Below are 25,033 nucleotides of genomic sequence, written 5' to 3' on the forward strand. Positions count from 1 at the left end.
AATATGTACAGTACAAATACATACAAAATATAAGGTTTTGCACTCTACGTATTTGCATTTGTACTCCTTCCAAACTGAGCGAAGAGAAAATTCCATGGCCAGGGTATTGTGGTCAGTAGATCCGGACCCTGTGCTGTGGGTTTTTTTTTATAGGGTTTGTACCAGGATCAGAACTACCTTGAGCCCAGACCTGAACTATTCATAGTTATATTTCATCAGTCCATTGTACAAGGATGAGGAAGAGCCGAACAGGACCCATCTTTATTCAAAGACCAAACAAACTTGTTAAAATTTTGGAAGGTAGACTGTAGACCTAAGTATGGAACCCACCTATCCACCATTTGACAGGTTCTGCACCAGCAATTCTGGTCTGAGAACTGCACTAATCTTCCCATTGCAATAGTCTGGTCTAATCAGATGGTTGGTATCATTGAATCAGTCAAAGTTTCCTTTTTGCTGCACATGTTGAACTATTCATGCTAATACTTATTAAAGGAGTTATTCATCTTTTTTAATCTTGATTTTCAAATTGCATCTCCTTGAATGAGAGTGTTTTTAAGCAGGGAGAGGAAATCATTGACACCAAAAGCACTAAGCATCAATAATGTCAGACTCAGGCTTGTACAAAATAGGATACAAGATTAAAGCTCTACAAGTAAACAACACATCCAAATATGCTCCAGATCTAAACATACCCAACTGGTGGATCAAAAGGTAAAAAAAGGCACCGCTATACCAGCTCAAAGATGCTACATTGGAGGTCATGTTAACCACAAAAATTTGCCGACCAGATTTATTTCCTGTCAGACATTCTTCACTTAGGCCTATTGGTATACTTATTATATGATACTATACATACAACAGCCAAAAGCATCAGACTCGATCCACATTTCTATTCTGTGATGAAGCCACTCCTGTCAGCAGCCTCCACCAAACTTTAGAGAATGGACTCTATCTGATAAGTGGTTACATCTCTCCAGGAAGCATGGTGTCCTCAGGAAGATCACAGTAGGCATTACCCTGAAAAAGTTTATATCAGATTACAACCCAGTTAGCCACTCAAAAGAGGTGATTGTCTTTATATGTTATAACCCGCTGGTGGCTAGTGAGTGCATACCTCCCCTGTAAGGTGAGCGACACATCTCTTTTCAGCAAGCAACTCAGCTTCAGTCTGCACACAATGGCAGGGGTTCTTATAAGACATTACCATTACATATCTACCATATGGTGAATTGGTGATGGGCCTGATGGCACAGTGAAAGATGGGTTAATAAATAACCAAACCTTTTTTAGGCGCTCACGGAGGAAATCATCAATGATCACATCTTTGACAAGCTCATAATCACCATTTCCCTGAACATTACAAATGAACACTAAGAGGCATGTCATGCAATTGTAGTTGAACAAAGCAAGCAGCACTAAGAGTAAAATATGTAACTTACATCTGATCTGCATGGCATGCTGAAGACAATATCCTCTGCAATACCATAAGGATTACCATTGGTGTAAACCTGGAATTGCAGTGCAAGCAGTAAGTTTGAGATAAGCCATCCATTTTGGCAGATATGCTACATCATGAACCATGTGACCAGTAGTAAATCAATAATTAGGTTTTAGGTATCTTGTGACATACAAGACATTGTTGGAATTTGCATTATCAACTGGAGACATCCTTATTCCAAGGTATGCTTATTTACATTTATGGATATGTAAAACAGGAAAGAAAAACAAACACACCATGAGACCTACACAAATTGTAGATACTATAACATGCACATAACTGAATATTTTATAGCTTTTTTCTAGTCTCATGTACTTGAGCTGGAAGTAATTTTCTTTTGTTTTTATATGGATCAAGTGAAACTTCAGAAAAGTAGTCTTTTCAGAGTCAAGTTTTGCTCCTGATATAGAACAAACATAACAATACAATGCATAAACAGTAGTTCATGGGTGCTGATTTTGTTTTTGTATCAAATGTGGAGATATAGTGTCTTTTGTATGTTCCCAATGTACAGTCCCTTGTAGTACATGGGTGCTGATTTTGGTTGTGTTTGGTACCATTGCCACTTCTACTTGCAACGTTTTGTGTTGGTCAATACAAATTTTTTGAGAAATTGTCTTGTCACATCACATCAGATAATCACTTCCACTAAACAACTATAGGCATTGGATTAGGTGTTGGCATTTATAGTAGAAACACCAAATTTGACTTTTCCTGAAGAAGCAACAATGGTACCCAATGTTGTATTGATAACTCAAAAGCATTCGTGGTAGAAAAAAATATATATTATCATAAAATTTGTATTGACCAACCTAAAACGTTGCAAGTAGAAGTGGCAATTGTACCAAACACAACCTTTGTTTAATGAATTTATACGTTACCTTTTTCTCAAAAAATGGAGATCTAGTTCAAAGAAATTTATTAATGAAAAAAATGGAAAATATTACTTTCAACCAGCATACTTGTGAAAGAAACATCCACAACAACATATATCCCTCACTGTATCTACTCACCCCTGAAGAAAACCAGTCACCCTTTGGTGTAGGAGTAATTAGGGATTTTATGGCATCAACAATTGATACAGAAGTTGAAGCAGCTGAAGATCTACCCCATTTTTGAATCAGCACGCCTCCTCTCTGCAAAATAAAATCTTATCCGTTGTAATAGAAGATTAAATGTACATTGCATACAAACCAAGTTAATCAGTTCTGTGTAGTCTACTTTACGGCTATTACCTTCTGGACCTTCTCAGTGAACTCTTTCTCTAACCATGCAGTATCCTTTATAACCTCTGTCACAGGCAAGCCATTGATTCTAGCATTTAAAAAGTCTGGAACCTATTCAAATTTCAAAGAGGATCTTAATCAAGGGAGATAAAAAGGAAGACATTTTATCTAATTGAACCATTTTTTAGAAAATCTATTTAATAACCTGAGTAGTTGAATGGTTCCCCCAGATAGTCACATTTGACACTTTATCATAAAACACACCAGCTTTGAGGGCAAGCTGCACAAACCAGAATCAATATTTACTATAAATTTGCTTTTTTATTTTGTAGTGATTACCACAATTAGATAGCATTGACAACTGCAAATCTTCCAAATCCACCTACCTGACACTTGGCCCGATTCTCATCCAATCTAGTCAAAGCATGGAAGTTCTTTGCAGGTATGTCTGGTGCATTTTTCAAACAGATAAGGGCACTACACAAAAAATGGATCAAGTTTAGCAATGTAGGACAAACAAAAGTAATAATTTTCTCTCTCAAAAAATTCTTACTTGGTATTGCAGGGGTTGCCCACAACTATCACTTTAACATTACGAGATGCAACAGCATTGAGTGCTTTTCCCTAAGTTAGCATTAAAAAAGTAATTAAAGGAATATTATGAAAAAAGCCAGCACAGAAATTCAGTTGATAAAAAGTTATATTTGATACTAAGGCTTTGTCTGCAGTGTGAATTTCCTTTGCATTGGGGTAAATGCATGGGAGTGCAAACAGGTTGGGTGTAAATTCCAGTTTTCTTTTGCTTCATTTTTGACTTTATATTATTGTTTGTAAGAAGTAAAATGATGTGGTCTCCACCTTATATGAAAGATAATGGAGGTAGGAGAAAGGTTATTTGTTTGAGAATGAGATAGGAAACAAGATGATGTTGTTCCCACTTTATATAAGAGAGAATTGAGGAAGGAGGAAGATGGTGCAAATTTTGCATCAGTTTTTAAAATGCAAAATTTGCACTGCTATTGAATGCAAATGAGACAAAAAGTACAAATTTTCTATCAGATAGGAGTGTAAATCACAATTACAAACAAATGGATGCAAAACAGAACCAGGTGCAAATTTTATATCTGGTTGAGATTTGCACTAGAAACGGAGCCTAAAAGATGAATCGAACCTGTTCAGCAAATATCTGCCCATTTATGTCTAATAAGTCGGCTCGTTCCATTCCAGGCCCTCGAGGCTTTGCTCCAATCAGAAGAGCCCATTCTACATCCTGGAACACCTCATAAGGACTGATACCAATACTTACCTCCCTCAACAGGGGGTACAAGGAGTCCTCCAGTTCCATGGCGACTCCTGTGCATGCCAAGGCAACACATTAGAATTAAAATTTCAAAAAGTCATAAACTTGAGCTCAATAAACAGGATGACATCAGAATAATACTAAATTAGTCATGGAAATCTACAATTGTCTTCACAATTTGCATAATCATCATCTTCCTACTATCATTATTCTACCATTCAAAGTATTGTACAAGATCACTTTCAAATTTAGCACTAAGAATTTATAGTTGATTTTGAGTGAAAAAGTAACCCAATTTAATTGATCTTTTAAGAGACAAGATTCAGTGGTTCATTTATAGCAAGCATCTAGATATTACTTTTTTATGAGCAATGAAAATTCAATAAGGATCAAAGGAGAAGAATGGGACACAGATATTATAGCATGAATGTTATTGCTTTTTCTTTATATTTTTCCTCAGAGTATATCAAGATATTCATTCCTAATGATTCACATAATTTTAAATATAAGTAATTTGTGTGTTTTGTTCCCTTTAGCCATTTATGTCCAAACTAAATTCCATAGTCTTTGCAAAATTATAGAAATGTAGAGAAAGGTCTACCATTCCATAAGTGCAAGCCAAGTTATTGAAAGAGAAATCACATTGCATGATTATGATATCAAATACGAAATAGTTTTTAATGCCTAGGATGGAATCAAAATTTACCCATTGATATAATGTAAAGATAAATCACATTAAATTTTCCTGATGTTTGATAGGATTTGAGAACAAACTAGTCTTCCGGAAATAGATCAGGATAATGCCATACTAGAAGCTAAGAAGTAATGCACTAAGCAGGTAAGGAGCTATCTATAACCAAAAAATCCTAAAAATCTCATCTCAGAGTAGTAGCAATTGAACTACTATATTGTTGCCAATAATATGCCTGATTTGCCAATTTCCATCTACCTTCAAGTGCTTGAAATGACCTTTCAGATCCCAACAATTTCAATGCAATGGGTTGATCTGGCCCAAAAACCTCACCAGATGCAAGCTGGCATAGAAAGACAAGTTAGGTTCCTACTCTGAAACAGCTAAGGTAAAATTTTCAGCCAAACATAACTGAGTTTCATGCAGATAAACTGTAATCGGAAAATCTACTATATCTTACAAGAAAAGTGACTTCGGTTGCATTCCATTGTCCCTGCTATGGGAGGTCCGTCAATAGTTTTTGACCAATTCTTTTTCATCTTTCAGAAATTAAAGGGAAGAAAAGAATCCCCATTTCAAGGAGAAACATTTCATAAACTTGGGTCTGGGGCCATACAATTAGTGATCAATGCCTTGTATCATTGTTTGAAGGATCAGGACCCACTGTTTAACATATTCCACTTTGGAGATTAATTGGACCACAAAGAGCTAGATGTTGATATGGATGAGTGGCAGCACAGAAAACTAGAGAGAATCAAGGGGCAACCTACCCCTACCAACACCCCAGATACCTGGGAACAACATTGGTAATTACCTTTTTTTACATTCAAGGGAATTCAGGAGTTGCTCCAATTGACACAAAGTTGACTGTGGTATAGTAACATGAAACAAAGACCAATGGATTGAACCAGGAAGAATGAATTCTTTGATGCACGTTAAAATTAAAAAAGACTAGATAGGCATGGGTTTAGATGAAAACATTTGGATCTTATTCAATTAATAACGGTATGGGATAGAAGGCTTCTGTAACAGATCACACATGGTGGAGAAAAATGTTCTTCTGCAGCCAATGATGATAATGGATCCAATTGCTGTAACTTACTTTGAAAAGTAGATGATTAGATATCATCCCTGCAGCACCTGAAACCGCAATGTTGATTAATTTCTTCCATGATTTTGTTTCCTCTTCCTGTAAAAACAATAAAAGAAGGATCTATTAGCAATGGTAGAATCAATAAAAACATTGCAATGTTAATGATAGAATCACTAGTTATCCACATAACTGCAAGAGAACAAATTCCTCATATCAAATCACTGTTAACAATCTTCTTTCCCTTCTAGTATTTGGGAACAGAAGGATATGCCAAACACTTTGCCAACATAACACAAAAAGGAAAGAAGGAAAAAAACAAACAAACAAACAAGGTTAATCAATGCACAGAGATTGACTTCACTGATAGTATAGAGAATAAAAGATAATACAGATTCCCAACAAAAAAGATTGCAATTATGTCAACTGAAGCAATCATCCGAAACGAAATAGTACGAATTGAAAGGTGCAAAGATCACTTCAACTCATTGAAAGCAAACAACAGTAAGAAGAAGATACAGCTTTGAGATCATAAGTAACACAAAACACTCCGAAGCAGTCGGGCTTGTTTCTGGTCCCTTTAGTCTGCGGAGTGATTGGGGCCTGAACTTCACTGACATCGAACAAAAATGGGGTGTGAAGAGAAATAAAGCAACAGAAGATAGAGAAGAAGAAGAAGAAAAGACATGAACAAAGAAAATGGAGAAGCATAAACTTACTTGGGTGCAACAGAACACACAATTTTGGCGTTGCGTGCTTTGGAAGAGGGACGCAGTGCTTGCCGACGGCGGCTGTAGAGACGGGTTGAAGCGGATGAGAGTTGAGAAGAAAGAAAACGAGTTTCTGTGTATGAAGGTGAGAGTTGTGCCACAGCCATGGCAACTTCAGAGATGAAGATAGAAGAAAGTGAGAGCAGAGACAGAGTTGATGAGAGGTTTGGACTTTGGAGGGAGAGGACCGACTGAAGTTGTTGCAAATGGATTTTTGAAATAACATGTGAGGCCATCCATTGGACACGTGTCACGACAGCATAATCCACAGACTATTGGGGTGGGGATGTAGAATGGGCAATTATCAAAAATGACCTCGCTGGCGCTACTCACGATCTCGAATTGAGTTGGGGCGCCCTACGAATTCATCATCGGGAGATGTTTTCAATACCCTTATGATTTAGTTAATTTACTAATTCTATCTTGTTTATCTCTTGATTAGGGGTGTTGATTGGATTGGATTTGGTCTAATTTGATCCGGTCCAATGTGAATCCATTACAAATGGGCCAGGTCCAATCCAATCCAATGAATAAATTGGACTATTTTGGACTGGTCCAATTCAATGTTTAGACCATTCAATTTGTTCAAATTCATTTTAATTTAGCTTGGTTTCAACCCAAACCCACCAAATCCAATATAAATTTATTACGGATGGAATAGGTCCAGTTCAATCTAATAAATATCTTGGATCGGATTGGTCCAATCTACTATGTCTTTTTGGTCCGTCTAATCCGTCCAACTTGACTTTCCAGTCCATTGACACCTTTACTCTTGATAATTGTCTAAAGCTTTTCTTATCGTTAATTTTTTGTCATGTTTCTTTACATGTGACATTACGTAGTTGATATATTTTCCAAAAATTCCTAAAATACCTCTTCATTTAAGTCCACTCCATCTCTATCTTTGTCTTCGTCATTGTCTCCCTTATCGGCGACTGATCTTCACCCAGAACGACTACATCTTGGGGTTGGGTGGAGCAACAAATTGTTGTAGAAAATATCATAACTGTGGATTGGACAGTAATCCACATTGTTCTTAAAAAACCTCAGAACATGTGGTCACTAATGAAGTTACAACACAAAGATGGTTGCTATCATGACATAAGGAGTCCAAACCCAACAAAGTAACAACCATGCCTTTTTAAGTCACAAAGTCGCTTCCCATTAAAACAATGGTGGTTTTGGTTCAAGAAAAACCACACCTTCAATCATATGTTAGGATGGATGAAAATCCTCAATCCCGAGATTGATGGTTTTTTGTTGGAAGGGTTTTGAATCCATCATATGGATGATCGAACCATGCTAGATGGCTAGGCGAAATTTCAAAAAATTTTCTAACCCTTATAGGAATCAATTTCCTAGTGAATTTGAAAACTAAATTTTTCGGATCAATCTTGCATTGAACCAAACTAGATTTGAAACCAAACAAAGAGGGAGATGTATACCTGATACGGATTCCACAAATGCAGATCCCAAAGTGGAAGTTCATGCTCAAATCAATCATAAAACCAACCTCCACTAAAGATGGCGTAGTGTGTAGGTGAAGCCGGTTTAGCAACATTGTTTTCAGCAAAACTATGATCCAACTTGATTGAATTGAATGAGGTAAGTGAGCCTAATTTTCTTCTAAATTTTTCTTGCAAAAACAACGAAGAAAACTTATCTAATCAATTCTTGAAAGCCTATGTCGTTATAGGGTTTCTTGGAAGACAAAAGAGAATAAGAGATAACAAAAAAGAGTGGTGTTCTAGTCTGGACTCTATTAAGAGATAAACCTTATTCTCTTAAGAGGATAAGTGTTTCATACCCATTTCCAAACCCAAATTTGACTTAGAGCACATGACAATTTAAGTTCTCATGTGAACTTACTTAATCTTATTAATAATGGGCATTAGGCCCATTTAATTCAAAAGCTCATGACCTAAGATGTTGCATAGCCAACTTAGGCCTAATTTGTATGGTGTGGGACCCCATAATAGTTTCACATAAGTCCACATGGATTTAGACCAACTTCTGTGAAAAGGCTTGGTCAAATTCACTACTAAACGCAATGAACCCCTAAGCACATCACTATAGGCTCAATACGGGCCCAACATTTACACCTAAATGATCATTGAATTCAGCCATCTTATGAAGACCCAAGGATAATGAACTTAAGTATTATAAAGTCCATCAGGTAATCAGCCCTATAATGGTCTCTTACACTTATCCTCTCGGCTCATAATGATCACAACACTGCTCGACAAGGAAGAACCTCTCCCCTGGGTGCAAGGTACAGTGTCACACTCTCTACTCAGATGGATCTCGAATTTAAAACATTGAAATCATTTTTCATAAAACATTAATACATATATCATAAATATATTTTGCAAAATCAAATTTCAAACACAATTGAAATTCACTACTAACAGTTTAGGTTTCCATTAGAGATAGTGTAAATCCTATCATTCACTTTGTCCAACAAAGGGGCCGATCCTATCACTATGATCACCCACTTAGGTGAATTCTCAAACTGCCCCAACATACCTAGATTTTGATCATTGATGTATCTCACTGATCGACATATTAAAGACAACTCAATCTAACACCTAGTGTAGTACCATAATCAAGTCCGGAGTTATGTGTAGCTTTCTAGTTTTGACCATCAATCTCCAAGGTCCAGGGCATAATTGGAAAATGATCCAAGTTTAGTGTTTCATCCAAACACACACTACATATGTTTCGGGTCTAACCCTATCAGTTAAGACAAGTTGTCCCAACTTCTTTGGCAGCACATCAGTGTTAGCCTTGACAGGATAAATTCCCCAAGTCTATCCAACGGCTGAAAACATTCTAAACTAATACGAGTCTCATAAGTGTCCAGTTTAAAGGGTAAATACACGAAACATACAAATATTAACATGAAACAATAATTTACTTTATTCATTTACAAATATATGTTCATGTACATCAGTCTGATTAGATCTAAGTGCATATACTGTTAACAGTTTCATCTGGAGATGAATACTATAACCTATTATCCTCAACCGACCCAAACTCAAAATGAGTTTACTTTGGGAACCGATATGAGATTCTAAGAATGTAGACCTTAATCCGTGTCACATCATTTCAGGCCATTTACGAGTAGTGTTTGTCGTACCATGTGGACAGTCATCTTTAGAGGTGAAGATGAATGGTTTTGCTCAGAATGCAAAGAGCACACAATACAACCACTGGTTCGCATTGATCCCTACTTCAACACAACCAAACTAGATGTATGTGCACTCTGCAACTTGGCATGGCTTAATCCATTGGCTTTCCTTCAAAGTTACCTCCAAGCTTTGAGAGTCGACCACTTAAACATTCAGTTTGTCATGGAAAAACTAGGTAACAAAGGAGATGATAGGTCCATGGTTTCTTGGAAAGGAAGCTCATTTCTCTCATAATCAATTGCGGGTTTTTTTTTCAGAATATGTCACAACTCCTCTTCCTGTGTCCTTCCTCCATGAACCGCACCTCATCTTCGTCGCTCATTTCATTTGTTCACCAAATGGACAAAATAAAATAATACAACAACACATCCATTTGATCACTACTTATAAATGGGTTCAAGGGAAGATTGCCCAAAGATTGTTTTCTTCAATATGGAGACAATGGTCCCCACCGAAGCTGATCAATTGCATACTATTGGAGTTCGACATGATTCTTGTCTGCCCCAACGAGAAATACATAGGTTACAACTATTCAGGCATAGCTTGGTTCTTGTATGAAAACCACTAGCACATCAGCAACCTCTAGATATTGTCCACCAATCATCTTTAGAAGTTTCCCACTCACGCACCAATGATCATCCGATGGCTTGCCTCCTCTGGTTCTGAGGGGGTAGATATGAAGTCGACGTTTTTGAGTTAACACTCAATGTGATGATGATGATCATCGGCAAGCAGTATTACAGAGAGAATGTGGAGGAGGAATTAAATAAAGTACAACATTTCTAAGATATAGTGATGGAAGCGTTTTATCTAGTTGGTGCAACACATGATAAGGCTGCAACAAAAGAGGGACCAGTTTATTCAGGAATTAATCAACGAGTAGAGGAGGATGAAGGCTTCAAGAACTTGGTATGGATACTGGAGAATGGGTTGTTAGATGTGGATTCCCATGCTGCTTGCAACAAAACAGTAGGCTCAAAGAGCTTAGGAGGCAAGGCAAGGGGATGGGGAGGCAAAAGAAAAACTATATGAATCTAATTTGTGTTTCCTGTTAACAATATCTATAAATAGAAGAACCTATTATAGATTAACACAGTTCTCTATGAAGAATGGACTTAAGATCGATGTTACTATTATCAATGTTTAAAGTATCAGAAACGCCAAGTGTAATGGAAAGGCAATTTTAAGAGACGTATCGGCATAAACCTTGGATACACATAGTTCTCTAAGAAGAATGGACTTAAGATTGATGTTACTATTACCAAAGTTTAAAGTATCGGAAACGCCAAGTGTATTGGAAAGGCAATTTTAAGAGACGTATCAGGATAAACCATGGATACGCATGCATATCGGAGAAAAACTAAGATACGCATAGATACGCTTGAAAACACTATAAATACTTTAACAAATCATAAAAATACATCAACAATACTAAATATAAGACCTCAATGAGGTGTATATACATTAAATTAATATATTTTAATGGTTTTATGAAGAAATATATTGTAGCTAATTATAATTTCATTAAAAATCCTATGCTTAACTATAATTTATAAATTATAATTATTAAGTTTTAATGTTTTATGTGATGGGAAAAACTCAACTCTCCTATCCAACCATAAAACATGCATTAGCACAATTTCTATGTGAAAATGTAATTAATAATTATTATTTATTATTCATTTCCAAAAATTATAAAAAATAAATAAACATTATATAATAAATTCAAAATATAGTTATTAAGGAAGAAATTTCAATTGATTTATGGATATGATAGATCATCCATATAATTATAATATATTCAATCATTGTAATCAAATGATAAAATATAATTAATTATTTTTTAATTCTAAAAATAAAAATAAAAAAATAATTATTAAAGAATAAATTTCAATTGGTTTGTGGATATGATAGATTATTCATAGAATTATAATATATTCAATTACTGTGATCAAATGATAAAATATAATTAATTATTATTTATTTTTTATTACTAAAAATATAAAAAATTAAAAAAAATTAAAGAAGAAATTTCAATTGCTCTATGGATATGATAGATAAATCCATAGATCTAAAACATATTTAGTCATTATAGGTAGAGAAAAATTACATTTTCAAAATTTTTTCTTAATTTATATTTTCCCTAAATATCTTCATGAAATTTTTATAAATCTATTGATAACACAAAAAAAATTATGATTTTGAATGTAAGAAATGTAGATCAACATAAATTTAAACACTCAAGAAAAAAAGAAATCACAATATATTATAAAAAATTAAAAAAAATACCTATTTTTGCCATATTTTTTCATAATTTGAAAAATCTTAAAAAATTAATGATTCACACTTGTTTCTTACAAACTTTTACAAATCTATCACTCTAGGAATGAAGTTTGGAGTTTTATAGTCATTTGGGGGTGAAAGAAGGCTTATTTTGGGGAAAAGAAGCTTGTTTTCCCCCTTTAATTGTTTTTAGTTTTTGGTCGTATCTTTTTTGTCAATATGCTACCGATACGCCCCAATGCGCTCCCAATATGAGTCCGATATGTATGAAAAAAGACAAAACGCCCAATTTTCATGTGTATCTCATATCTATTTTTCAAAAATACGATATGATACACCCCATATTGAGCATATCGTATATATCGAAATTTTAAATCTTGACTATTACCATGATGACCAATTAAGGAAGATGATGATGGAGATGAAGAATTTGATTTTTGATTCGTGAGTGAACTCAAATGGAATGGACTCTGTTTCTCTAATCAACTCTATGTTCTTCAGTTAACCTATAGTTTTCACTCACTATAAAACCCGATGAGTCTATCCTAAGAAAAATGGCAGAATGGGGTGGCACCCCAGCTATTAGAATTTGGACTAGTCGTGGGAGCAACAGGGCATTTGAAGGATGCTAATAAATGTTTTTTTTAGTCCAATGGTGATCTGGTGAAACCTACAACAAAAGTCGAGTCCAAAAGCAATCTAGTACAATTTATAAGAACATAGGAGTTCAACAAAATGAGCTGGTGATTCTAGGAAAAACCCACATTGCATCGATAATTTCTGTACTTCATGAATTCTTACCTACTTGTGCCATATTTAAATGCAAAAATTATTCACTCTTGGTAGTGAAAAGAAAGTTGGAAGAAAATGGGTCTGTAAAGCATTCTACCCCTTTAAATTTATAATAAGGGAAAAATAGACATTTTGTCATTGTTGATCTCTCGACCTGTATTCTCTCTCTCTCTTTCCCCATTTTTCTTGTTTCATTTTGAAAATTTGAAAGCGATTAATGGGTAAAATAGCCTTGTTTCGTCTTTCCGTTAATGGAAATTAATGGCAATGAGGTTTTAGACAATTGTCAAAAAACTTAAGAGTACCCTAAGACAATATGTAAAAAGTAAGGGCAAAGTTAGTCAATTAGCCAAACCATAAGGATAACTTAAGAAATTTGTCCTTTTATTTTTAAGACCAAAGGCAAATTTCATTGATCTTTTTTGAGGTATATTTGGCTTTAGGGTCGGGTTAGGGTTTTGATTTATTGACCCGAGTCGGGTTCAGGTTTTGGCTGACCCACCCCATTGGGTCATGATACCCTACAACTTATTCACTTCTAACTCTATAACCTTAAAGTTTATGACTTATTTACATGTTGGTTTTGGTTTTCTTCTTTTTTTTTTAATGGAAAAAGTGACACCTTAGAATTTATAAAACAATTTCCTAATTTAAATTAATGGATTTTAGGTATTTAAAATGTGTTAAAAAATACATTTGAAATGCTACAAGCCGAGTCAGGTCGGTATCGGGTTGGCTCTTATAGGGTCAAGTCGTGTTTAGAAATCATGTATTTTTAACTCCTGTCGGGTCGGGTTAGGGTTGCAACAAACCCATGTCCAACCTAAACCATTGGCACCCCTACTTGCATGCATTATAAGCCAATTTGTGAGCTACTGAGTTTGAAGTTCTACAAACAAATTTCATTGGTCAAGCAAAATGTGCTAGAGAATGTATAGCACATTCTCGGTTTTTGACTAGTTCAATTCTTCGGTTTTTTAGATTTTTATATTTATCATATATGTTTTATAAATAAATGTGTATACACACACACACACACACACACACACACATATATATATATATATATTAGTATTTATACCGATTTATTCGATTAACCACCAATTTTTTAGGTTAACCAAAAACTGAATCGATCCTTGATTTTTCAAAAATATTAAATCATTCAGTTAATCCAGATCTTTCAGTTCATTTTTCTTAATTTGGATTGGCTTTTTCGATTTTTTATGAACACCCCTAATCAATAGTAAGGAGGGGTTTGCAACCTGTCCAATAGAAGAGAACAAATGATTTGATAATCGTCTTCAAAAACCTATTTCCAAAGAGAAAAGAAGCCCCTTATACATGGCCTTTGCTTCAACTTCCAATGATGATCAGGCTGCTAAAGGAATAGCTCTAGCATAAACCAAATCACCCGTTTTTAATGATAAAACCAGCACTAGAAGAGGAGCTACCAACTGGTACCATCGACATTCAACTTTACCCAATTCGGTGGAGGCATTCAATTAGATGGAGTGACTATTGGAAGATCATTATGAACAGGAACCGAGACTACCAGTAGAGATGATTTAAAAAAGTCAAAACAGGCATCCAGATAATATAAGATTTGAGTTGGATGGAAAGGCTTTTGTTGAAAGTATAGAGCATTGAGGCTTTTCTAAATAGCCCACATAATCTGTGTGAATTTTATTTGCACTGGTGCAAATCTAAGCCCAGCTTGCACTTAAATCTGCCATAGTTGGGTTTGGGTTTGGATTAGTCAATCAGTCCACATTAAAATTTGACATGCATATTGTGTGCGTATGTGTGTATATGTATTTTCATGTACGTGTATAATAGGTTTAAGTTTGGGTTAACTAATGGTTAGGGTTAGACTCAGCCCCAAAAGTATTAAAAAAAAAAATTCCCTATCCCATGCAATTAAGGGCTGGATTGATCGACGGCTTGAATCAGCCCACCCAAATTCATCCAAAAATTGCACCCCTAAAGGTGATGTTATGTTTTTATTGCTATACATATCCTACTTATTTAAATTTGGTTTTAAATATTATGTTTTTATTAAAGAGTCAAAAGTTCAAGCTTCAAAAAGTAATTTTCAATCACACACTTTGTTCATGATATATAAATAAAATTAGATTTGAATCTAAATATAAATAAATCAAATTTGGATCTACCTTTAACCAATTTGGTTAAATCAATTTACAGTTTGAGCTGATGGACAAGTAAGTAGTAGAGGAATTATCCTGATGAATTGAACAAGTTGTGATGATTCAACAACTTGTGCACACAAAGGTTAGAGGCCCCGAGATGGTACATCGGGCCGGGAGGAGTACTTTGATGCTTAAGTCAATAAGAGCGAATGAGTGATCACTAGACCGACTGATTAAGATGAGCTGGACTTAACTAAAGGAGTTGAAGAGCTTAAAGAGCAAGAGAGTTTGAGTAGTTTTGGTAGCTAAAGAGTAAAGAAGATCTCACCTTCGGTGGCATGCCCTTATATAGGATCCAAAGAGTTCCATTCATCCATTGTGCTCCTTGTTTGTGGACATGTGTCAAGTTCCGAGATGACCCCTATTCGAGCCATTAGGAGCATTCATCCTATGTTTTGTGGAGAGCAGGACAAGGAACTAGGCGATGTTGGCACCAACTTTCTTGGCGGTTGGATGGTCTTAGTCGGCATTCATAGGGGTGAGCAAGAAAAATAAAAAAACCAAATCGATCGAAAAATTGACTTCGGTTCAGTATTTTAAAAAAATCAAAGGTATCGGTTTGGTTTCAATTAACTAAAATAAAAAACTGTCGGTTAACTGAATCGACCAGTATACATATATTTATATTATATATATTCTATATTTTTTATACATTATAAATTAATAAATATGCATTATATAGATAAATATATATATATTAATAATATATAAAATATTATTTATTATTTAAAATATAATTTATATATATATTTCTAGTGTTTTCTTATATTTTTATAATATATATTGCAAATAATAAAAAAACGATGAATCAATGAACCAAACCGATCAACCGGTTAGTCAATCGACTTTGGCTCAGTTTTGGTTACCGGTTTTTCAAAAATCGATAACCCCGATTCGGTTTCAAAAATAAGCCCACGGTTTGGTTAACTGAACCGTGAGCACCCCTAGGCATTCATCATGTTTCCCTATCTTATTTGGGATTCACGACGTGTACCACCATATTAGCCTACCGGTCGAATGGGAGTGCACCATTTTATCATTCTTCGACTCGTTCAGCTCCAAACACCAGGCGATCCTTGGCTCAGCTAGTTATCACTTCCTTGTTCATCCACATGTTAGCCCAACTTGGGCCCTATTTATGACCTCTAACATTTTGGTATCTACCAAGCACAAGTAGAGGATATGTATAGGTAATAGGGAAAATTCCTAATTAGTGTCATATTATGCCCTTTGAGTGTCATCTAATTCTCTTTACCAACCATCTAAACATTGACAAAAATTGAATAGTCCCAAATCCTTACATCTTCTATTTAAGAAAGTTGGGGTCACGTCTCAATGGGCATTCCGATGACCCCAATTAACTTTCTTGAATAAAAGAGACAAAGGATTTGGGACTGTTCAATTTTTATCAACGTTTGGATGGTTGATAAAGAAAATTAGATGACATTCGAAGGGCATTTGTGTCTTTTCAAATGCCACTTAATGGCTGATTAAAGGTAGGTACTAAATTGACACATTTTAAAAGTTTGAGTACTAAATTGTTGCACTTTAAAGTCCGGGGACCAAAGTGGCATTAGGCCCAAAGTACATGGTACTAATCAGGAATTTTCCCTAGATAATGTCCTCGGCATTCTACAAGAAAAAAGGGGATTTTAGATATCTTGAAATGAAATTTTGACATGTAGGAGTTTAGATAAAATCATAAAACCACCAAAATGACATCTTATCTAGTATTAAGCCATTTTAAGTACGCAAGGAAAGAGATCTATATATACTAATTTTTGTGGGGACTGAATCCGGTTTCATTTTAAAATCGGATTTGCTGTTTGCAAAATTGTGCTCATACCGTTCTCACAGTCCTTCTCAACCGTGCATTGAGAACATCTCTCATGAACAAAAGGATACAAGTATGGAAATGTTCCATGACTGAAAATGGGCTGTGAGCACAATTTTGTGAGGACTGATTCCGGTCTCGTTTCTGTTCTAAGAAAACTTATATTACAAATTGATTTCTAATTTGTATCAATAACTCCATAAAACAAGTATATACAAACAGATATACGACGCAAAAAGCTTTGCGATCTAACAACTAAAACAAACATTAGATTAGAGACAAATCTGAGCTAGCTTGGAAGGAAAAGCAAAAGCTGGTTGAGGTGGTGTGTACGTCCAGCTGGTTCAATACTTAAAGTTCTTTCCTTCGAAGGTCTGGCCGAATTGCCAGCTCGGTGGGGCAATGTGCCACGAAGTGGATATCCGTCCGTCGCTTGCGATGACTCGGAAGGTCAGAGACTGACCCACCAAATTGGCGTCCGCTATCCAGTTCTGGCCCCAGTCTCGTTTCATTGGCGTCCATTCCACTTTGTCACCCTTCACCAATACTTCCTTTACGTCCCCAGCACCTCCAACGTTCCATACCAACACCTTGTTGTAATATGGGTTCCCTGATATTGTGAATCGAATCCCTCCCTTTTTTTTGCAAGAAACCCTACAAAAACACCTCACAGTTAATTACATTTAGGGTTTGGATTTTGAGAGGGGGAAATTAAGTTGGTCTATAGGATTTTAGTTCCATCAAGATATCCATTTCTCATTTCTTAAAGAAAAAGTTGCCAATGAAATAAAATTGTTTATTTTCAGTTAAATTGGTCATTTTACTATTTATCTAAGAAATAAAATGAACATGGATAAATGTACTTACCCCGGTCAGTGTTTACTGGGTAAGTACATTTAGGATTTACCCAAGTAAATAATTTTTCCGAAAAGCCAATAGGGCCTTATTATGTGGAAATTAAGGACCTGTTTGATTTATAATTGGAATCAGAATCAGAATCAGAATTCGATAAAATGGGTTCTCATTCCAAGGCCATTTCCTCAAATGGGAGAAAGCCATTCCACCGGAAATACAAATGGATTCCCATTCTGCCCATCCAAACAGTTGGAATCCGAATATTGCCGCAAACCAAAGGGATCCTAAACAATTTTTGAATCAGTGACAGAGAATGGTCGTTATATAACCTGCGATATTTAACGGGAATGATGCCAGATTTGTACTCAGCAATCAGAAGGAATGCAGGCTGTGCGATATCAAAATGTTCACGTGGTGGGTTGCACCATCCTCCATTGTCGCTGGGAAGATTGTAGTTGGGTGGGCAAATGTTTGTAGCTGTAACGAAGAGCGAAGGTTGCCCTGGTTTGCACCATTGGTCGTCGTCGACACATTTGATCTCATAACACGCACCGCATGCAAATCCGTCTTTGAACAAAGCAGTGCTCAAGGCCGCAGTGTGATCGCCATAGCCTTGTGCGCGCAGATCACCATAGCCACAAGCTCCCCCTGAAATTAGATAAACCAGCAGCAGGTTGATCTATGGAAAAAAGAAGGTTATTGTTTGTCTGGATTGATCGTAAAACAGAAGGTTACCCATTGTCCCTGATGCATCAGCCCCTCCATAGAAGGTTGCATGAGCTGATTTCCATGGCCCTGGTTTGAACTCGGGCCGAGATTCTTTGAGATGAGGCTCATGGACGACATGCTTTTTCTCTATGTTGTAGACGATGTATCTGGCCTGCACATGAGGCAAAACAAGAACAAAAAGCACCGCCAATGGCAGAAGGATGCGCGATGGTGGTGCCATGGTGCAGGCGAGAAGGGTGGTGCGTGGAAGGTTAAGAACTTCAATTTGTCTAGCTCTTTATTTTAATTTGTTTGCGTGTGATGTAGTGGTTATGTATATATATGCTATGAGATATACAAATTTGGGTTCGGTTTGTTTTGCCTGCTTAATTTGTATTTTTGAGTCTGAAAGAGGGGATGACAGTAAATTAAGCCGATTGAGGTACAACGGCTTTTGGCCCTTGTTGCCTCTACATACCCGAAACCAACTCCAAACAGATTTGAGGTTTGTGTGGAGCTGAGAGCATCTTCAGCTTCCCATTCAATTGTTTATGCATTCTGAAAATAAACAAACAAAAACCCAAAATAGGAATGGGGAGAATGTGATGAATCCTTTAAGCTGCGTTTGGAAACAATGCAAATGGAGTGTAAATCCTGGTTCAGGATAAATTTGCACTTGGTTCACTTTTTCCTGTGTTTGACAATATTGCATTTTTGCATTGACAAATGATAGACCAATGCATATTTACATTGATAATAAGATGTAAAAGTACATCAATAAAAAAGAAGTAAATTTGCATTCAAGTGGGCTTTTGATAAAAAAAAAAGCATATGCTTTATTGGAATTCATGTTTGCATCCATTACTGCTAAAAGTCTGCTTGGTAAGAAGGTAAATTTTCAAGCAAAACTAACCCAACTTTGCAATTTATATGAACTGTTTTATACTCCACATATTTTCATTCACACATATCCGCATCGTTTCCAAACGCAGCCTTAGGCTCTTTTTGCTTTTCGGTAAATTATTTATCTAGGTAAATGCATTTATTTGGTTAAGTGTTTGTGTTTTCCACTTATCAAGATAAATGCATTTATCCATATTCTTTTATTTCCCAAGTAAATAAATTAATGACCATTTTATCCATATAAGTCTATTATTAAAAGGGACATTTTTGTCCGATCCAAGTATTGGCAACTTTCCCCTACGTGGGAAAGTTATTTACCCACTCGGGAAATAGGTATCACTTACTCGGTAAGTAAAACCCGAGAAAATAATTTTTCTCTGATGCCCACATAAATCTGAAAAAAAAAACATAGATTTCTTGGTCAATGGCCAAATTTCTCCCTTTCAAAATAAAAAAAAAAACAGACGTGTCCTTCATTTTCACTTCATTTTTTTTTTCACCCCAATTCAAACATAACCTAATCAAATCAAAATCATGTTGACATGCCAAGCTAGAGAACAAAACAAACAAATTAGCTAGCTAGGATACAAGCCATGGGTCCCTAAGCTATATATTACAGGTGGGTCCCAGATAGGGGAGTCAATTGACCAGTTTTGAATTGGATCTAATCCAATCCAAACCTTACCAAATCAGATTTAGACGATCCATTATAATTATTGGGTTGGGCCAATTCAAAATAAATTGGTTCATATTCTTATTGATCTGAATTGGACCTAAACCAAATTTCTAATAATCCAATCATGAGGCCAAACCCTTATCCAATTTGAAACTATTCAAAACTGAGCCGACATAAAATTACTTTTATGAAAGTACTTTTTTAAAAACACTTTTACGAAAACACTTTTACAAAAGCATTTTTATAAAAGTAATTTTATGAAAAGTACTTTTACAAAAACACTTCTACGAAAGTACTTTTATGAAAGCACTTTTATAAAAGTAATTTTATGAAAAGTACTTTTACAAAAGCACTTTTGTAAAAACACTTCTGTGAAAATGCTTTTATAAAAATACTTTATAAAAACACTTCTACGAAAGTACTTTTGTAAAAGTACTCATAAAAAAATACTTTTATAAAAACTCTTCTACGGAGTTTTTATATGTTCTATTTTTTTATATAATTTTTTATATTTCATCCGATTTGGATTGGATCCAGTCCAATCCATTTACATTTTAATGGATTGGATTGGATTTAATTTGTATTGGATTAGGACTTGATTAGATGTAGCCCATTTGTAAGTAGACTCACATTGGACTGGATCATGTTGGACTAAATTCAGTCCAATTGACACCTCTAGTCCCCAGACACACGGTAGGTGTAAGCCATGTAAGAAAAAGAATTGAGAAGATTAATTATTACCCAAAGCATATGATTTCAGGGCTACAATTTGCATGCATTTATGCATATACTATTTTAGTATGTAAGGGTCAAAGCTCTTAATTAACCATTTTTTGTCTTTTTTTATTGGTAATAAATGAAAAACAGACAAAGGAAGGAATTCACACTTCCCTTGACATGCATGCATCTGATCTTTTTAGTTGTAAAAAAAAAAAAAAAGCAACAGTCCAACAGAAATAAATGTGAGAGAAAAATTATCTGTAATTCCCAAAAATAGTGAGATGGTAGCTAGCTAGGCAACCTGTATGTCTTCTACTACCCCACCCGGCCACCAAGCAATTACACAAGTGAATAGTTTCTTGCTATGTGTCTTTGGAAGTGATTCTTGGCCAAAATGTTATTGGATTTTGGCAAAGTGTTTTTTTTTTTGGTAGAAAAAAGGGGAAGCCGGATTATTCGATCTCACTTTGTCTTTTGTTTTATTACTTTTCTGTTTTTATTGCTCTTTATTGCTGTTCTTCTTTGTAGGGATTACATTTGAAGCAATTGGATCTCTAATAATCTTCTAGGGGCCGTTTTATAACAAATGCATGAAAAGGTTTGAGCTGCTGAATGCATGGCATTTGTCTTAGTGAATAAGTTGGTTATGAACTCTTTAAAGTCTCTTCAATAAGCCATTCAATTCAGCCACTCTAGCCATTAAAAAAATATCCCCTTAGCATTTTGATTTCTTTCCTTGTTATCCAAAGCCAATTGTTGCATAGAATCCAATGTATCATGCATATTAGTGTGGAAAATAGACAAGATAAAAAACCTAATGTCTTAATTGCTCATACAGATCATAGATAAGCTCTTTCTATTTTCTACTAAATTCATCAAAGTTGATTGTTCTCTGATAATAAATAAGTAAGGCTCCGTTTGAATAGGCATTTATTATAGCTCTGGGCATTGAGAAACAAAAATGAGTGATCAAGAAGTATTTTGACCGTTGGGTTAGAGTTGCTTTTAGAAAGCCCCAAAGCACAAAGCTAAGCCTAAAAATATGGCTTTGTACGTGCTTTTGGGCTTTAAATTAAAAGCACAGACAACCTGAAGCTTAATTATCCTTACGTAACCTAAATTGTCAGCGAATTGAAATCTATAAATAGGCCCTCTATATAGAAGTTCCAAACAGAGAAGTTCATTTCATTCGAAACACCCAGAGAGGCAGAGATGGAAGCAAGAAGACTGATCATCATTTTCCTTTTTCTATCTTTCCTCGTCTCAGGTTTGTGGTTCTAATTAAACCTTTTAATTCTTTATTTTCCATTACCAGATACGTAGTTACAGTAGGAATTAAATAACGATGGAATCTATTCATATCTCGTTGATTTCAGGCTCACAATCAACCACATTTACTTTCAAAAACAACTGTCCATACCCCGTCTGGCCAGGCGTATTGACCGGTCAGGGTTCAGCTCCTTCGACGGGGTTCGAGCTTGTAAGCAGAGCATCATCATCCATCGTTATCTCAGCTCCATGGTCTGGGAGGTTCTGGGGTCGAACATTCTGTTCCACAAACAGCGGGAGCTTCAAGTGTCTAACCGGAGACTGTGGCTCCGGCCAAGTTGCATGCAATGGAGCGGGAGCAATTCCACCGGCCAGCCTAGTGGAACTAACGCTAGCAACAAACGGAGGGAAGGATTTCTACGACATTAGCCTCGTAGATGGCTACAACTTGCCCGTCTCCATCGCCCCACAGGGCGGGTCAGATTGCAGTGCGGTGAGCTGCCCAGCTAACATTAACTCAGTCTGCCCCTCGGAGTTGAGCTTTACGGCACCAGACGGCCAAGTAATTGGTTGTAGGAGCGCTTGCGATAAATTCAAAGATCCAAAGTACTGTTGCACCGGCTCGTATGGCTCACCGTCGACTTGCCCTCCGACGAACTATTCCATGTTCTTCAAGAACCAGTGTCCTCAAGCTTATAGCTACGCCTATGATGACAAAACAAGCACATTCACATGCACCGGTTCCAACTACCTCATCACCTTCTGTCCTTGATGGAGAATATATAGATCAATAAAATTGTATCTTTTTCCTTTACATTTTTCAATTGAAAGTTATCACTGAACACCAAAGCCAGTAGAGCTGTATGCCATTAAAGATATGAATAAATCAGATAATTAATTTAATTAGTAAGGTTGAAATTTTCTCTCTCCATAAGCAACATAGAAGGTAAAAAATTAAACCAGTGGATAGATAGATAGATAATCAGGCTTTGACTTGGTTCCTTAGCGCCAGGTCCAGGTCGGCCAGGATTACATAATGCATGCATGCATCGTTGTCCAATTGCCTAATTAAGGTACGTAGCTTAGTTGGCTAACGGTTAATAATACAAATTGTAATATGAGAAATTGAAAGGGTGGTTGACTTGAAATTTGAAATGAGCTTAGTTCAGCTTTTACGCTTTGACCATTGATCTCATCGTCTTAGATTTTGACTTGGACTCTAAGGCTCGTTTGGTTTGGGGATGATAAGCAGGGAAAATGTGGAATGTTCTGAAATATATTCGTTTGGTTTGTGGGATGTCATGAGATGGGTGATGAGAAAAAGGTAGGATTATAGATCCCAATAATTCTTGGGATATGGACGAGTCCTAATTAAAGGGTGAAAAATAGAGGTGTTGGGATAAGGGAGAGCATGGGTCAGTTCGGTCCAAGACAGAACCTGAAACCTACCCTGTAGAGGTTGGTTCTAGGGTTAGTTCTAGCCTTGGTGGTTTAACTCCGTGGTCTATCCATGGAATAACATTAAGAATCAAATTAAATATATATTTATGTTATTGAGTTTAATATAGTATTATATGTTATTTTTTTAACATTAAGAATTATAAATTTGACATAATTACATAACCATAAATTGTATCATTGATAATGCTTACTATCAATATATATTATTAATTTGAAATCACAATCATAAAATGTTTAAATTTGATTTTCAATAATAGTAATAATAATAATAATAATAATAATAATAATAATAATAATAATAATAATAATATATATTATTAATTTGAAATCACAATCATAAAATGTTTAAATTTGATTTTCAATAATAATAATAATAATAATAATAATAATAATAATAATAATAATAACAACAACAACAACAACAATTCAAAACATATCACTATGATTTAAATTTGTAAATATTACCTTTTACATTATTTATTATACACATTCAAATAATAAATTGAGGAAAGTTATCAATTTGCTTAAATTGCTCAATGGTCAAGTGAGACCATAGTCTTTATAAACATGTATGAGTTTACATCATCAAAATATTTTAAGATTTAAGGTTTATTTTAAGGAAAACTTGGTTCCACCAAGGACAATCAATGTTGGTTTGGTCCAAGGTCAGTTCCATTAGAACCAACCCATTTACTCACCCCTATACTAAAACAAACAGGACATGTTATCATGCCTCTCCTTTCTCTCTCACCCCTTCTCTATTCTGTGGTTTTTTTGAATTTTTATTTTTAAAATTGAACAGAATAACTCATGGTTCTTAAAACCAAACCGGTCAGGGGTCCGGTTACCGGTTTGAGCAGTCCGATCGTTCGACCTAGATGGTCGGTCCGTTCTAACAAAAAAAATTTAAAAATTTAAAAAATTTGAAAAACGGTCAAAACCATTCAAACAGTTCGAACGGTTAACCGGCCAGTTCAGCAGTTTGCTAACCAAAATCAACGATTTTGGGGGAAAAACGGTTTTGGGGAAAAACGGAACCAGTCAGGTGACCGGTTCCTAGTTTTTCTGGTTCGACCGTCCGATCCAGTCCAGTTTTGAAAACCATGGAATAACTTAAGTAGCCAATCATTTTAAGACTTCCATCTCTCCTCATTAACTCACCATTAACTCTCTTTTCTCTTATTATTAACTCTTTATTACCTCTCCTCATTAATCATGCCATTAACTTTTTCTCCAATTAACTCATCCACTAATTCTCTCTACTCTCAATTACTCCATTAAATTGCCTAAAATTTATTTACTGTTTTTTTTCTCTTTTTTTTTTTGAGAAAATGAATAATAAACCAAACCACAAATTTCAGGGCCAGCCCAACCTGCAATCAAATAAAAGTTTTAAACTTAGTTAATAGAGAAATATTATAGATTGTTAAATCACCCAAACATAATGCTTGGGTTGGGCATAGGGGGCTCTTTTTGTTTCAATTTCGTTTGACAAAGACCATGCATCACACATGCCCCAACTAGAAATCTAGATACTCACACACACACTAAAACAA

The 25,033-nt window shown here is 35.5% G+C and overlaps 3 protein-coding genes across 4 annotated transcripts; 1 reads left to right on the forward strand and 2 right to left on the reverse strand.

The window, feature by feature from the left end:
- Positions 1–576: 576 nt before the first annotated feature.
- LOC104587331 (malate dehydrogenase [NADP], chloroplastic) lies at positions 577–6,776 on the reverse strand. Of its 2 annotated transcripts, none has more exons than XM_010244890.3 (14): positions 6,528–6,776; positions 6,328–6,421; positions 5,821–5,907; positions 4,977–5,061; positions 3,899–4,080; positions 3,281–3,351; positions 3,114–3,204; positions 2,933–3,007; positions 2,737–2,838; positions 2,515–2,637; positions 1,443–1,511; positions 1,285–1,353; positions 1,118–1,171; positions 577–1,020 (listed from the first exon to the last, which is right to left on the reverse strand). In XM_010244890.3, exons 1-14 carry the CDS (start codon positions 6,683–6,685, stop codon positions 967–969), a joined length of 1,314 nt encoding a protein of 437 aa, XP_010243192.1. In that variant the 5' UTR covers positions 6,686–6,776; the 3' UTR covers positions 577–966. The 2 variants fall into 2 exon arrangements, with proteins under 2 accessions (XP_010243192.1, XP_088755048.1); XM_088898922.1 differs by having other exon boundaries at positions 6,002–6,421; positions 6,528–6,764.
- Positions 6,777–16,991: 10,215 nt separating this feature from the next.
- On the reverse strand, positions 16,992–18,771 carry LOC104587375 (expansin-A16-like). Its single transcript, XM_010244960.2, has 3 exons — positions 18,476–18,771; positions 18,070–18,388; positions 16,992–17,539 (listed from the first exon to the last, which is right to left on the reverse strand). Exons 1-3 carry the CDS (start codon positions 18,687–18,689, stop codon positions 17,230–17,232), a joined length of 843 nt encoding a protein of 280 aa, XP_010243262.1. The 5' UTR covers positions 18,690–18,771; the 3' UTR covers positions 16,992–17,229.
- A 3,153-nt stretch (positions 18,772–21,924) lies between these two features.
- On the forward strand, positions 21,925–22,928 carry LOC104587374 (thaumatin-like protein 1). The gene is made up of 2 exons (XM_010244959.2): positions 21,925–22,014; positions 22,124–22,928. The coding sequence occupies exons 1-2, from the start codon at positions 21,960–21,962 to the stop codon at positions 22,786–22,788; spliced, it is 720 nt and encodes a 239-aa protein (XP_010243261.2). The 5' UTR covers positions 21,925–21,959; the 3' UTR covers positions 22,789–22,928.
- The last annotated feature ends 2,105 nt before the right edge of the window (positions 22,929–25,033 follow it).

This window comes from Nelumbo nucifera, chromosome 2 (genome assembly GCF_055504915.1).
Source record: "Nelumbo nucifera cultivar China Antique chromosome 2, China Antique-T2T, whole genome shotgun sequence".
NCBI classification, from domain to species: domain Eukaryota; kingdom Viridiplantae; phylum Streptophyta; class Magnoliopsida; order Proteales; family Nelumbonaceae; genus Nelumbo; species Nelumbo nucifera.